Source organism: Dermacentor variabilis, chromosome 1 (assembly GCF_050947875.1).
Source record: "Dermacentor variabilis isolate Ectoservices chromosome 1, ASM5094787v1, whole genome shotgun sequence".
NCBI classification, from domain to species: domain Eukaryota; kingdom Metazoa; phylum Arthropoda; class Arachnida; order Ixodida; family Ixodidae; genus Dermacentor; species Dermacentor variabilis.
The window spans coordinates 146,737,213-146,754,166 of record NC_134568.1 but is presented as its reverse complement, the minus strand read 5'-3'; the positions used below and the strand labels follow the sequence as shown (position 1 = coordinate 146,754,166).

The 16,954-nt window shown below is 44.4% G+C and overlaps 1 protein-coding gene across 4 annotated transcripts in view; it reads left to right on the top strand.

The window, feature by feature from the left end:
* LOC142586075 (GTPase-activating Rap/Ran-GAP domain-like protein 3) overlaps positions 1-16,954 on the top strand; it is a 567,772-nt gene that overhangs the window by 381,998 nt on the left and 168,820 nt on the right. For all 4 annotated transcript variants that reach the window (XM_075697347.1, XM_075697339.1, XM_075697344.1 and 1 more), the window contains exon 2: positions 4,044-4,113. In XM_075697347.1, the coding sequence (XP_075553462.1) occupies positions 4,044-4,113 (70 nt within the window). The remainder of the gene's footprint in view (positions 1-4,043; positions 4,114-16,954) is intronic.

The window sequence follows — 16,954 nt, the reverse complement described above, 5'->3', positions numbered from 1 at the left end:
CCCACTTCAGTACACGCCTCATACATAACTCGATTCGACGGTGGCAATGCGTTGCGTCGCTATACTTATTCATTGCTGAACGATTTACCGCCGACAGTCATCGTCAGATGCGCACTGCCGAATCTTTTAAAGAGTCGTGTTTTGTTTGTCTTGGTTCTTGCACAGCAAGCATAGCGGTCTGAACGATGTTCTCACGCAGCCCACCCGGGAAAAGCCGGGTGCTTGGTCGGGGGGCTGCTTGTACCCGTCTCAAAAACCGGTGGGTGTCTCGCACACGCACACGCACACACACACGCACACGCACACGCACACGCACACACACACGCACGCACACAGTTATGGCTGGTGGACCAGCCTTTGTCAAAGTTTGACTTCACAAAGGCTGGTCTACCAGCTGGAACGTCAGTCAACAATACTGTGCTTATTCCCCCCCCCCCCACCACCGTACGTCGTACTCTTTTTCTGCATTATATATATATATATATATATATATATATATATATATATATATATATATATATATATAATACAAGGGCTCATTAGAAAGTATTTGCCTGCCCCTATTGTTTCTATCCAAATAAATCTGTAAATGCGAATTCAGCATATCCATTCCCAGCGGTGGGCCTTTCTTGGACCAGCCTGGCCTTATAACGCGGTAGCTCCGCGGCATGGCGCTGCTGTCAGTTGTTCAAGATGGTAGTTGTGCTTCAAACGTCCACGGCGTACGAGCAACGAAGTGTGATTCGTTTTCTATGGAGCAAGGGACGAATGCCCATCGAAATCCACAGGTAAATGCTGCCCCCGTATAGACCGTTTCATCGGGCGAGGAGGATAGGGCGCGCGGAGAGCCTTTCCTCCTCTCTGGCTTGGGCGAACCGGCGCGGCGCTGCTTGAAAGTATTGCTGTCGCGTGCTGCGGAACGATTTCGAGATGTTTTAGATGGTACTTTGTGAAATTTACGCCATGTTCGTTCATATAAGGTCGTCAAGGAAGCCTTTCGGTGCATCGGTAACTACTGTAGGCAGAAATATATCTTGGGGGCGCAAAAATGTGAAGCGCATAATCAGCCGCGGTGTACGCGCATTGTCAGTCGCGGTGCGTGTATGTGTTGTTTACTATTTTGCTTATATCGATTTTAATTCAACAAAGAAAACCGGCGTCTCTGTACTACCAGTATTAAATGGTAAATCAGCTCACTGTCTGATCGATTGGCGTAGGGAGTAAAACAAAAAACATAAGAGCGCATGCTCGTGCACGGCCAATCTAAGGCAACCACGAAACATCTGAGCGGCAGGCGCTATCAAATATTTCTGATACACTGGCATCGTTCTCACGCATTTCAAGTCTAGTATGCTTGAAATTATCATATGTCTACGCTAGCCTTGCTGCATGAGGCCCATGGCGCTGCTCAACACAGCGATCACTGCGGTTGGTGAGCCGGCACGATACATATATAAGCTGTGTGCTTCGGCATTGCCTTTTTGGCCTCTATACAGCCATAATATATGAGAGGGTTCGCATAAAAAAATTCGATGGCTATTTTTGAGAGCAAGATTTCCGTAATACGTGTGAGTGCGTCGTAGAGAACTGAACGAACACAACCGAAAAAAAAAATTCGGTTATCCTCTTTCTCTAAAAAGCAAGAGAAAACGGGCTAACGCCGCACAACGTTTATACATATATAACCGCTGACGCCGTATGCTTGGACCATGTGCTATATAGAACAAAAATATCTGTAATCCAGCACCTACTACTGCTTAGGACGCTCGCGCAGTTCGTAAACGGTCGCTTTGCTGGACAAGCTTAATTCAGACTGCAAGGTATGCTGCCATTACTAGCCAAAACTTTTATTCATGGGTGCAAACCTAATCCATCCAACCTAGTAGTCACGCAATGTAACCTGCAGCGAACAGTTTGAACGCTTGTCAAAGTATAACAGCATAGCTCCTATCGTAGCAGAACGCTACCCACGCTGTTAGGATCGTCGCGTATATTTCATGGCTCCTAAACCGCAGCTTAGAAATAGAGGATAATACTGCAATAAGGTCACATTAGTGATTGGAACATTCAGAAATGCACACTTGATCTCCGAGGCTGATTGTAGGCTCAAATATGCGCGCACACATCGCGCTGCGTGTTCCGTCCACCTCAACGCCAGCAGAAATTCCGGCCATGACGCCTTAAACCACTTCAGCACGTCTCACAGAACCGTTTACCACGTAGAAGGCGCACGTCATACTAAGCAGACCGCACGACCGCGAAAACAAACGCCAGAACCTACCGCCGAGCGTATACCTGCCATGCCCATGGCTTGGGTGACCGCTTTCACCCAAGCCAGTATGGCGCTGCTCATAGGCGGCGCCACTGCGTTCACAATATGGCGGCGCCTACGAAAAAACGGTCTATACAGAAAGGCGTCCCGATTTGAGAAGTGTGAGGTGGTGGTGGTGTGTTGACGTCGCTGATTGACGACAGGATCATCTAAAATTTAGTGCTGTGATAGGACAAGTGCCTGAACCGGTGTGGGGACTATGGGAAAAAATAGTGCAAGGTGCGTAGAATAGTACGTACATACATTTGTAGTTGCTTGTCTGTACCTTGTCTTGGGTAATAAAATATAGGGGCAAGGACTCTCAAGACTATATATATATATATATATATATATATATATATATATATATATATATATATATATATATATATATATATATATATATATAGTCTTGATAGTCTTTGCCCCTATTTTTTATTACTCACGTTCCGCTCGTCTCCACGTCGTAAGTCGCCAGGACGGCTCCGCTTTTGCACCGGGAGTAATTGTAATGAAGATGAGCACAAGAACAAGGCCAGCCAGATCGTCTCTTCCATGCCTGCTGTGCAACCAGTGGGCCAGCAGGATCGCCAGTGCTTAGCACGAGTGTGAGCCGTTCGGGCAACCAGGTGTTCCTGCTCTGCGTCACCTGCCTTCTCGTTACGAACAGACGTTACTCTCGGAACTGTTCAGTACACTCTTTACTATATATATATATATATAACCCACGTCTTCGCATTACGTGTACGATGCGTCTGTGACTAGCGTAATGCGAAGACCTGGGAACTTCCCCAACTGCGACAAGTTGTTTTTTTCATCCGCTTTCAATTCCATTATAATTTCTTTAATTCATTTAGTAAGTACAAGTAATTTACCCTATGTTGTCCTTGGTGCCTTTGTTTGTTGGTTTCTGATGATTAGTGGAAGTCGGGCCCCTCGGTTAAGCCACTTTCTTCTCGTTCGCATATATATATATATATATATATATATATATATATATATATATATATATATATATATATATATATATATATATATATAATATTCCGCAGAAGAACCTGCTGCACCCAAGCCGCTTCTGCGCATCCAACAGCACTTTCGTGACAACACCAGCAGCCAATTCATTAAAGCAGAGCTTTTGTGTACGCCTTCACTCGCGGTTTGGCGTCAAAACTATGTTTGACACACACGAGAGTCCTTCAAATGTGCAAGCGCTCCTTTGCTGTGTTCATCGATATTTCTGGTGCGCATGGCCGTTAGACACTCGCGGGTTTAGAGCTTCTTTATTTTCTAGTCGCTAATGTCTCCCGTTCGTTCGTCATTTTGTCTGCAATTGACAGTGTACTGTGTTTACAGCTAGGGACTATACGAAGACGTTTTGAAACTGCTTTCTGAAACTGACTTACTCTTTTGCAATGCCTTGGTGGAAAAAAAAAAGAGAAAGGAAAAACAATTTTTGCGAGGTTATTTTTGCGTCGTGGCTGGTGGTGCGCTTCTCTACGTCGCCTTTCTGCAATAAAACAATTTCATTCTTCTGGAGGCAGTGTTGCCTTATTTACGTCGCCCATGAAAAAGATTTCACAGCCAACCTAGATCTACCCGCAAAGGTGTGCAGGGTTCGCTCATTTCTTTTGTTGTTTTGCCCGAATTATTTTCACTAGTCGTCGTTGCTCTTTTGTGCGATGGTGTCGTGCTAACACGTTCTCACGTCCCTCTTCCTCTCGTCTCGCAGTTCATCATCGACTGACCTTGCTGCAAGGAGAGGAGTCTTCAGCAGGCGCCATTATGGCTCCGTCGAAATGGTAAGTCCAGCTTGGTTTTACTTCGAGCTGCCAATTTTCTATGAGGGCGAAAATTCAACGCAGGCAAGATAGTAGTTAAAAAATCGAAAGAAGGCGCAAAATAAAACGGTTGCTTCTTCGACTCGCGGCAATACTGTCAGTTATGTTTTGCATATTTAGTTTTAAATTTTGCTGAGCTGTTTATAGCTTCCGGTGAGCTTCTGCTCGCAGGTCGTTCTTTGGGAGAACTGTAGGCCAGTTCTCCCAAAGAACATCTGCGCAGAAAGCCTTATTCGCGCCACTAAGGTTCCTCCTGTCTACGATAGACATTAAGAAGGCCGCCCTCTACCGCTCTATAGTGCGTGGTTTGTCTGTGCTCGTCTCTCTTTCTTTCACTCTCTACCCTTCCACTCTTTCTCTTTTTATCCCCCTGACGCCTGCCGCACGTGCAGGGTAGCCAACCGGAAGTACTTCTGGTTAACCTCACTGCTTTTCTATGCATCTTTTCTCTCTCTCTGGTCGTATAGACAACAATGGGGGGCTGCTACGTTCAACTTCTAGCATCTTTGTAGCCCACTGCGATCGTTACCGTTGCTGGCGTGAGACACTGTGCATAGGCGTTACTGGTAGAGAGGTGCGGCATCTTGAGTGTCTAGATCTTAAACAAAAACGAAACACGCCAGTGGCTGCGACCGTATACCACTACTTTGGTCCAGCTCAAAAGAACAGACTGATGGCCTGGTTGGTACTGCATAACTTGAGGTAAAGCGCTAAAGTGCACGCAGGACGACAGAAGGAGACGAAGACACAGCGCTGTGCCATCGTCTCCTTCTGTAGTCCTGCGTGTACTTTAGTGCTATTCCTCAAAGTTTGGTCCAGCGTTCTTCAGAGTGCCCCATGCACATACGCTGGCCTCCTAACAAAAGACACATTGCATCAATTCAACATCTTACGTTAATTAGAAATTGCGTGCGGGATTTCCACTATAGTCTGCACGAGGTTGACAAACAAGGCCGAAATACGTGCTGTCGACTATGCTAAAGAAATTCGCTTTAAGTAAGTTACAATGCCTTCAGGCCAGGTGTCTTTTTAAACTGTAAAATTTTTTTAATGACCTGTGGCAGGTAGCACAATTATAATCATTGAAATGGATTGCTTAAATAGGCAGACATCACTTGCAATCGAAATGTATAATTCACTAAATGACAAGATATCAGTGATTAAGCTTTTTGCAAATTAGTTAACGGCACATATTGCAAGTTACGAATTGTAGCTGGTGAATTTCCAGTATATATCCACTTCGAATAATTTCTGAGGATGGCATCGGTTTCGATATATGCGCCGTCAAACTAGCGGTAAAAATGCACTAATGTTCTACTTAAGTTTTTTTTTTTACAATACACTGTTTTATGCATTGGGGCGCAAACCTAACTGGAATGCTAATGTATTTCGTTGCATACCTTGTGAATGAATATCTCAAAACGGGTGCCATCCTCAGGATTAATTCCAAATGCGTATGCCCTGCGTCATCACCGGCTACAGCGTAAATTGCAATATGTTCCGCAACATAATTAGTTTAAAAGTTAATTCATGAAACTGTGTTATTAATCGATTATGCACTTCGATTTCTCATAGAACTAATATTTGCCTTCATGAGTAATATAGGTCATGAACTAGAATTGTGCTATCTGCCACAAGGCGATCTTTGCAAATTCTGTAGGGCTCAAAAAATGGGGGCTGCGTCCATCCTTTCGAGATGACTGGCGGCTTGAATGCTATTAGCAATCTATTTATGTTTAGTGCGTCGCTAATAGTTGGTGCTAAGTTTTATATAATTATTATGATGAAAAGCGGCACATACACAGGTGACACGTACACAGGACCCAAATTGAAGTCGACGAGATTTATTGAAGAGCAGCATATAACCAAGAGCGCGCACGCACGCACGCACGCACACAAACACACACACACACACACACACACACACACACACACACACACACACACACGCACACACACACACACACACACACACACACACACACACACACACACACACATATATATATATAGATATATATATATATATATATATATATATATATATATATATATATATATATATATATATATATACAGCATACATTTTATGTCAGGCTCCTGAGACTGAACAAGCGCACATGTGTAGAAAAGCATTTTAGATGTAGTCAATACCAACGGATTTAAGTCGAGTTTGCATAGCAGGCCTATCGAACTCCGTCTTTGCTTTATTTATTTACAGATACCGCTGTCTCAATACACGAGACAGCGATATCACAAGAAACATTGATACACGAGTGAGTACATCAGGCAGTAAATCAAACAACAAACGTACAATGCGTTTGAAAATTATTCCAAGATGTAGTTAGGCAATGATTTCACAAACAGTTCATTTGGTTTTCCCCGCAACGTTGTTCGAAATGTCGACAACGCTTGGAAAAGAGAACACCTAAAATAATTTATAAATGGCTGGAAAGGACCCATATTAAGTAGGTGGAATCGGCGCGCGGCGCGGCACGCTCGCTGGAATGACTGAAAGAAATCGGTGCTTGAATTCAGCGGTGGCCGCGTACAATCTTTTGTAGCAAAGTGATACCATAGAGAAGCATTCAACAAGAGCCGACACTCCCATACAGACCAGCGGCCGAATTGACAATAGCGCACCAAGCGGATGGGATTAACACCTACCGGTTTCGGGCGCGCGAGTTTTGAACGCTAGCTGGCACGTGCTACGCCGGCTGCGGCACTTTCTTTTTTGCTTCTGCTGCTTAATGTGCGCAGTCTTATGTGGAATCGTGTAATTAAAATGATTGCAAACGATACTTACAAGCCTCAATCTAATCTGCGCCACGCGGAATTTCATAAATTAGACGCAAAACGCCTCGTGAAATGAGGAAATATTTATTTCGCTCTATATAAATGCTCGTTCCAGGCTTTTTTGTGCGTTCATCCAACGTTGTGGCACCAGGTAAGCAGCAGTAGTTACCGTACGAAGCTCCATCGGACGGCATCAGCTGAAAGAAAGTAAATTTTAAAAATGTGTCATTTTGGTATTTAGCCTTTGTGGGAATACTGCGTGTAGAGGGAAAACGTGCGAGAGTGGTGAATGGCCGACATTACAAACAAAAGCAATTCGAATATACAAAGATGGCGTCGAAAATACCCTACTCATTCCAAACGGTACTATAAATTATGAAGAAAAGTGATCTCCAACCATTTCCCCCATTCCCGGGCATTATTTCCTGCACTTTAAGAGCACAAATGCACGGTCGATTGCGCGTTTCCAAAACAACTTGTCCTCAGACGACGCGATTGTACACTACATACACAGAGGTGGCCACAACACAGGCTCTCACCCAGACCATACTGGACGCTCGCAGAAAGCCTTCTACTCGTAATCAAGACAAATGCGTTGGTGCAAAGCCTATTTTCAGTCGTTCAGAAGACAGAATTTTCGAGTTCTTGGTTTTTGAGCAGCTCGGCGTTATCTTTTTCGCGTTCTGCCGGCGCAAGCAACATACTCCAGTGCTATCACTCTTGGCAATCGCTCGTCGCGTCTTCGACAAGCGTGAGTACCGAAAGAAGTCATATATTGCGGGGCCGTAGAAAGCGTTACAAGCTTGTCTCACTAAGATTCAGTACACGCCAAACTAACTGCCACCATGACCGGCTTGCTGTATTGCTAGCTGCTTCACAACCCCAGGCGCGGCGAGCGTGCCTCAAAAGTATCCTAAGAAGTTACTAAATTACAATAATTTTTGGGGTCAGAGAATGCGTCACGAACTTGTCCCATGCAGTAAGATTCAGTACACGCGGAACTAACTGCGGCACACAGCAGCGCTGCTTTTCGCTGAGCCAGTCCCGTCGTCACAGACTCCCAGACCGCCTACGCAAGCTACCGCAAGGGGAACATCTCTCCCGCGGCACTAGCGATCCTCACCAAATGCAAATCACCGGGACGGGCCGTTGAGCTCGCGTGGCTCCCGGCTCACTCGCAAGTGGAAGGCAACGCACTCGCCGACCACTATGCCCGAGAACTGTCAATCCGGGCCGAGGACGAGCCAGAGCTACCGCACCTCGTGACAAGTTACAAAGAAATCACGCAAATGTACAGAAGCGGCAGATGTAGGCTTCCCCGTCCGCATCTGCAACTCAGCCGAATGCAGCAAACGATCGTGCGACGCACGCAAGCGGGGTCGCTAGCGCATCCCGTGCTCTTGCACAAGATGTTCCCAACAGAGCATGACACTTCATGCCCTTTTTGCAGACGGTCAAAAGGCACTCTAGCACACATCCTTACAGAGTGCACTGAGCTCAAGAACCCCCCACCCTCCCCAGCCCCAACCCCCGCGAGCGATGGGAGACCTTGTTGTCCAGCCCCGACCCAGCTCGCGCTGGCGGCTATGGGCCAGGAACTGCTGGACGCATATGGGACCTGAGAAGAAGGTTCCACCCCATCTGGTGCCAGCGCGCACCAACCGTCACTAAGGGCTCAGTACAAAAGTTGATTCTCTCTCTCTCTCTCGCTGAGCCAAGATGCCGGGCGCGGCCACTGTGCTTGAAAAGTACCCCAAAAAGTAATGAAATCAGTTACGATAGAGAAAGCGCCAAAACTTGTTTCGGTAAGATTCAGTACACGCGAAACTGCGTCACACGGCCAAGGTGGTTGTCGCTAACCGCGTCACAAAGCCAGGTGTGGCGAGCGTGCCCCAAAACTACAGAAAAATGTATAATAATGATGGGGCTCATAGAAAGCGTTGAAAACATGTCTCAGTACGAGTAATTAACTCGAATTAACTAGGCCTGGACGGGGGAGCTGTTTTTCGCTAGCTGCGTCACTATAGAGGTTCGGTTTTGTGCAGTAAGCCTAAATATGCTTGAAGTGCGTCGCAAGCTTTCAAAGAAAATTCCTCACCTTGCCGTAGTCCAGTAGTGGAGTGTCTAAATGCAGACGCAACGCAAGAAAACGCCGGGAGCCCAACAAACGGGCTATACATCCAAAAGAGACGGGTCGCCAAGCAGGCGAGCTTCACATGCCCAGCCTGCCTCGCTCGCTTCGGTGGCATGTCTGACGAATGACGCACACATATGGCGCGTCTGGCGTGCCGCTAGCTTGTTGCTAGGTGACGCAAGAAAAATAAGTCGCAAAGTACAAGTTCATTTATACGCAAAACTTCTTAGCTTTAGGGGGAAATAATTAAAAAAAGAAAACGTTGTCTGTAAGTTCATTTCACGTTCGTTTTTTCCGATGCTCGCGTCAACTAACGGATGGGGTTGACACAAGGCGTGACGCGTTTCCTGGTGCCAGTTTTCGCCGAGTGTCTCTTCTTGTTCAATTTCTTTCTCTATGGTGATGCACTGAAACGTGCTCCAATGAGCCAGGGGTTCTATCGATAATGCGCATGCATGCGTGAGATGAGGGAGAAAAATTGCGGTCATATCGGCAGAAAATGAACCGTATTGCTTTCTTCTATATATATGGCCTCGAGCTTTTTTATGCGAAGTGTTGTGTAGGGTGACCATACCACTGAGGCGTACTCTAGTAATTTGTGAGCGGTTAATTTGCAATCCTTGGTAGAGCACTTGAGGGTTCGTTTTAAGTATCCCAGTTTTGCCAAGTGCTCTAGAGCAAATTTTTCCATGGGAAGGTGCCACTTTAGATTTTGAGTGAAAGTAACTCCAAGATGTTTGAAGATATTCACAGAATTTAAATAGTGCCCATTGTAACTGTAACTGAAACTTAGCGGCTGTAAAGGTCATTCATATAGTTTTTGGCAATTAACACTCATTTGCCGCGTGTTGCTGCAACCGCAAAAGCACGAAAATACATTGTTAAGAACCTCTTGATCACGTCTGTAACACTGGTATAAAGCACGCAGTCGTCAGCGTACAATCGCAGTTTAACTGGTGTGTCCTCAATGACCTGTGTGACATCATTAATGTAAATAATGAACGACAGGGGTCCAAGGACCGAGCCCCACGGTACCCCGGAAGTGACTGTGGCCGACGATGACTGTGCGTGATCAAAAGTAACAAAATGAGACCTTAAGGTTAGCCCGTCAGCTATCCAGCCGAGTATTTTCTCATCGTTAATCATTTTGTTGAGCCTAATAACAAGTTTCCTGCGGCACACCACATCAAATGCTTTGCTATGATCTATGAATATGGCCTAAACCCGACCTCGATTATTCTGAGCCGAAGCGATGTCATGAGTGAATTCAATGAGTTGAGCAGTTGTAGAAAAACCAGAGCGGAAACCATACTGATTCTGCGACAATATGTTATTATCAGTGAGGTACTTAAAGAAATGTTTATGAATTATATGCTGTAAGAGTTTGCAACAGGTACACATTCATGAAATATAGGCCTGTAGTTGGAAATGCATTGCTTATTACCCGATTTAAATACAGGAATTACATTGGCGATTTTCCAAATGGCCGGCACAGTACATGTCTCTAACGATTTACGTAAAATTATGGTTAGGTAACGAGCGTTCAATTCAGGATAACGCTTCAAAAACATGTTTGGTATGCATTCCGGTGCGGCACCTTTATTAGTGTTGATACTGAAGAGAAGGTTATAAATGCCGGTATAACTAATTTCGATTCCTGGCAATGGAGCCATTTCCTGGTTATTACCAACGTCAGGGGTGGTACCAGTGTCATCTCCAAACACAGATTTGAAATAACTATTAAATGCTTGCGAGATTGTCGAAGAATAGGAACAGGACACATCATCTATTACGAAAGATGACGGGCAGGTAGTATTAGGATTGATGGTTTTCCAAAACTTAGGCGGATTATTTTTCATAAAAGAGGTAATGTGATAGTCAAATAAAACTTTTTAGCTTCATTCATTTAGGCTTTTATTTCATACTTAAGTAAGTTATTCAGAGACTCCGCGTCATTACTGTGTGCATTCTGGCGTTTCCGCAGGCGCTGTATGATTGGCCTGGTGTACCATGTGTGTGTAGCATGGCGTTTTATACTCTTTTGCGGAACAAACTGCCCTATACACTCATTACCTATATTGTAATATTAGGTAGTCAACGTATCAAGGCTGCTGAGATCACTGCAAGACACCAAATCGTCAAAACCTGATGCAAGAAGTGTCGTCAGCACACTCAAAATTTAAGACAGTTTTAAATGTTGTTCGTACTGGCGCACAAGCAACATTTAACTAAACAATAATAGCCTTATGGTCTGCAATTTCGTCGAGAACACTGCGCTGATATCTATTCCTTACCAATTCATCTCTAACAAAAACAAGATCTAAGACAGAATTTTCGCGCGTCGCATCATTAACCAACTGCCATAGATCAAAACCTACTGACATGTCAATTAACGAATAACAAATTATCCTATCACGGCCACTTTATGTTAACGGATAGCAGTCTATAGCAGGTGCATTAAAGTCACCGGTTAGTGCCAGTTTGGAACACTTCAGCTTTCGTCCGACAACACAGCCACTAATAGCCGAAAAAATGTCGGGCGGAGTTAGGGGGACGGTAGATAGTGCCGATAACAATAGCGAGACCATGAAGCTTTAGTTTGACTTAATAGTTCTGCGGAAACCCACAAGGCGCAGAGGAGTAACTAATAAAGGGAAAATGAGACATCCACCCAAACGTAGCCAAGTGCTACAAAGGAAACCCATACGGGTTTCTCGAAAGAAAGGCCTCGCAGTTGAAGAAAAATTCTTCCCGGACCAGGACGAATTTTTCTTCAACTGCGAAGCCTTTCTTTCGAGGAACCCATATGGATTTCCTTTGTAGCACTTAGCTACGTGTGGGTGGATGACTCATTTTCCCTTTATCAAGCGTTAGTTTGCGCAATATTGATTCAGCATTTGGAAGTTCTGGTAGTAAAGAGAATTCAATACCACTTTTAATAAAGAAGTGACACTCCGTCACCACGACCAGAAGGCCGGTCTTTTCTTAGAACCGTATAACTAGGAGGCAAGAATTCATGATCAAGAATGGATTCATTTAGCCAAGTCGCAGTCACGCAGATAACGGATGGAATATGACATTCAATGAGCCAGTTAAAGCCTTCGGTTTTATTAATGAGGCTAGGCGCAGTTAGATTCAAAAGCGTGAAGTATTGCGCACGAGACCGTCAATCATTGTCCGTAGCGGTCAACCGATGGTTTTCTCTAACGATGGCTTTTTTTCCATCGTCCCACGAACACCGAACGTTGTCCACCAATAGGTGATCGTTGTGCAGCCGGGCTTTTACTGCATTTGTCCACTTGGAAATTCTTATGCGTGACTGGCCGTCATCGTGCTGTACTGCCAACTAGTAAGGGGTCGGGACCTCGTCAAGCTGTTCGAGCTTTTAGTCCCGTACTCTTCCTTTTCAAAGGAAATAAATATGATTGATTGATTGATTGATTTTTGCCTTATCTCAGCGGAATTCTGCCGCAGCTCCCTGCGTATCTGCCTCACCCGGACAGAAAAGTCTTCATTTATAAATATTTTCGTGCCCTTGAACTTACTTGCATTACTTAAAATAGCGACGTTAATTCTAAAATCCAGCAACTCAATAATAACAGGTCTTGGGTTATTGCTCTTACGCACTCCCATCCTATGACAGCGTTCGATATCACTGTACTTAATGTCTGTAGTTTTCATGTAATCAGTTCAGTTACCGTTTCCAGCAACTCCCCTAAAGTTTCGCGAGAGCTTTCAGCTGGACTGTATATGAGCAAGTTATGTCTACGGAACCCGTTTTCTAAATCATCGTTTTTGCGAGCCAATTTATTAACAATCTCCCGAAAGTCAGTTACGGCTTTTTCAGCGTCAGATACGCGCGGTGCAACTTCGGCAACGGATGCAACGGACTACTCTGTATTAGTTAATCGCGCCTCGTAGGATGCAACTTTAGAGGAAAGGCCTGCTATCTCTTGGCTAATTTCTGCCTGTCCTGAGAGTAATCCAAGCAACAGTTTTTCAATTTCGGGACCAAGGTTAGTCTCCACATCACCGCACAAGAGCAACAGCATCCTCAAGGAATTCATTAGCGAACAAAACACATTCATGAGGACCGCAGGGGGGTGCGGCAGCAGGAGTAAAAAGTGGTTGTCACTTCTATAGTTTTTGAATTTGCACTTCAAGCTTACCTGCATGACAGAGCAGAAGATTTTGAAGCGAATGCATTCCATGCTACCGCCGGACCAAATGACTTCCAGCATATCCAGTCTTAAAGGTGACATGCTGGCAAGGAAGTGAGCGTGGTTTAGAAGAACTTGTTGTTGGGCGAGTTGGTGCATATTAGCAAAAATTTTTTTAACTGCGCAATCAAACGATCACAGAGAAAGAGAGCACACGAGGACAGGTGCAGTCCTTGTGCGCTCTTTGTGTGATGGTTTATTCGTGCAGTTAAAAAAATGTTTGCTAAGTGAAGGTTCTCCTTTCTCCTGTTTTATTTTTCCTTTTTGTTCTCCTTTATCTTATTATTCTTAGTATTCTGGGTACTTTGTTTGCTATCATCTTTGTCTTTCGGTTGATGTCCCGAAAAGAGCATAAAACAATGGCATGCAACGATAAAAAAAGAAATAAAAAAGGGGGGGAGGGAGGGACACTGCAAGAGCCGCCGAGCTCGTTATTGTTGCGACACTGGTCTCCCGGAGATTAAAATAAATGTGATTACTTCGCCTTTCACTTGCTTTTCTTTTCCTTACCTCCTCAGTACTTTCCAGCCGGGAAAAGAAGTAAAAATAGATTAAAGTGGTGGGCCTTCATTACTTCCTGAGCTCATTGACTCGCCCCTTTCATCAACTGAACAGTATCATTTCAATTATTGGGCGCGCCCGGGCGTCGTAATATAATGTCTTCTAAAGTATTTCCTCGCCGTCTTTTCGTTTCCGCAATATTTTTCACGTTCTCAATCTCCGGCTCTGCCCTTTTCCTGAAATGCGCTTGCAGCGTTAATTGAACATAGCCGGCCGATTACGGACCCCGATCTTCGAGACTGGCCGTTTTGCTTGCTGCTCGTTTTTCTCGTTCCGTTGGTTTTACCCTGTCGCTCTCTCTGCTTTGCTTGCTCAATTATTCTCCGTGCGTTTATTATTCTTCGTATCTCCTCTACGGCCGATCTCATCCCGCACGCATCGTTGTTCTCGAATCGCGCGTCGGTGCACGGCACATTTCCACATCGACCGTAAATGGCTGTCTTTTTGTTTGTTCTTTCATCCTTCTCGTCTCATTCTGGCTTCTCCTGTTTCATAATGGAAATCAGGTCGTCCGTATGGGTCGAACACGTCGGTACTGCCTTTTATGGTCATGGTGAAGGGCCATGTCGTGTCCTAGCTATGGTGGTCAGAATTTTTTCGCACTGTCTCAACAGTTTCATAAAAAAAATCTGGAAGCTGTGTTATTTCGTATGTCCAAGCTCTTCTCTTTTGGATAGACTAAACATTTTTTTCATGGGACATCAGCAAAACTGCACTTATGGCTTCCAAGAATTTTCAAAATGTATTTCAGTGTGCAGTAAGGCATGCAGGTGAACGTGCGGTGTAAGTTGTGGCATAGACCCGGCCCTCAACAACAGCTTTTTTTTTTTTATTGATATGATATAAGGAGATGTTGGCGCACAATTTAAGGCGCCGGCTACTCCTCATCTCTTGAGTGGTTCCGTCATACATCGTACAGGGTTCAAGGTTACATATCAAACAGTCTTTTCACACAAGCACCAGGACTTATCACGCAACGTTTCCACAGGAAGACTATGACGTAAGGAACACATGGTACATACAATATATAATGTAAATGTCTCCACACTTACGTAGATGAAAGTCTCAAAAGTACAAAAGATATTGTCGCCTAATAACACATTGTCTAGTCAGCGGGTGGTAGATACATCGTGTAAATGCATTATCACATACAGTCTCAACAGAACAGTCAACATAAGATAATTCACAAACAGATGGATATATACAGTGACAATGAAATGAAGGGAACAATGAAAGCACTAATAACGTCCAGCAATGCCGCTGTCTTCAAGAAAAGTCTTTAGTGCTTTTAAAGCACTCTTCTGCAAGGCCGTTGTTGGCCAAGGGCCCAAAAGTTTCCTTAAACTGAAAGGTCTGCGGTCTAATTTAATTAGCGCTGATTTAAGTCGGCTTCTTGGTGTGTCGTGATGTGGGCAATCTAGAAGGAGGTGATATATATCTTCGTCTACAAATCCACAATCACATTCGGGGGTTTCCGCACGGCCAATTCTGTGCAAGAAATGCTTTGTGTAAGCAGTGCCTAGCCTTAATCGATGAATAAGGGTTTCCATAGTTCTATCTAACGGCAATGAAAATTTGAATTCAATAAATGGATCAATATGGTATAAGTCCGAGCTCTTAGAATTCTGGTCAAACCAAGTGTTTCTAGATAATTTGAGAGACGTTGTCCTTATAATGCAGCGTAATTCATCCTTTGATATTGGGAGCGGAGCCGTATCATCCTTTAGGTGCGCTTGTCGTGCTGCTTCATCGGCTGCTGTGTTGCCAGGAATGTCGCAATGCCCTGGTATCCACTGGAATGCTATTGAATGTTTCGCTTCGCTTGCTTTTGTGAGGTTTTTAAGTGTTTCATATATTATGCTGTCACTGAATGTTTTCCCCTTTGTGTTGCAGATTGATGTTAGAGCCGCCTGTGAATCGCTGAAAATTACCCATTTTTGCGCATCTCTTACTGACAATATAAATTTTATTGCACATAGGATTGCGAACAGTTCAGCCGTTGTAGACGAAGTCGCACGAGATAACTTAAATGATTCTTGTTTGTGGAGGTGCGGTATAATGAATGATGAAGTTGAAGAGGTTGCTGTACTGGAGCCATCTGTATAGACGTGTGTGTATCCTGAATACCGCATATATATCTGGTACAGCGCTAGTTGTTGAGCAGCTCGAATGAACATGTCTCTTTTGCTGAATATCCCATCTACTGACAATTCGATTTTTGGAACTGTAAGCAGCCATGGAGGATATCCGACGTCTGAGTTCCAAAATTCATTTCTTGGCAATATGTGAAGATTTTCTTGAATTTCTACATGAACATAACTTCTATCTCGTTTCATTATGTCTAGAGCCAATGGGTGGTTTTTATGCTGGGTTTGAAGACGGAAATAATGCCGGCATGTTTCTGTAGTTCGCATAACTGGAAATGGTGAGTGGCGAGCCTTAGCTATTACAAGAGAACTAGAACTCGCTCGTGGAACTCCTAGGCATAGGCGTAGTCCTCTAGCTAAAAGTCTTTGAAGTCGCTCTTCTGACGTGTGGGAAAGTCCGTGTAAGATGGGCGCGGAATACGCAACTCTTTGTCGTATTAATGCATTGTGAACAGTCAGCATGGACGATACTGATTCGCCCCATGATGTGCCTGCAAGTCTGCGAAGTACAGTCACTATGGCATTGACTTCGTTTTCGAGTTTTTTTTTTATGTGGGGTGCCCAGGATAGTTGCCTATCAAGTATTATGCCTAGAAATCGATGCTGTGTGACAATCATTAGAGGGTGTCGTTCCAGATTAAGAGTGAAATTTTTTAAGTGCCTTCGAGTGAAGGGCAATACAGCTGTCTTTTCGTGTGATAGTACCATTCCTCTCTCTCTCAAAAATTTGTTGATTATATTTATGCCGTCTTGTAATGCCATTTGAAGTAGTTGAGCATTAGACCCAGATGTCCAAATACCCACATCATCTGCATACAGTGAAAATTTTAACTGTGATGGCAGCCTTCTTGTTAAATCAGCCATGACGCAGTTAAAAAGGAAGGGGCTGAGTACGCTTCCCTGTGGTACTCGCTGTTTGACGAGATGTTCGGCACTCTTTCCTT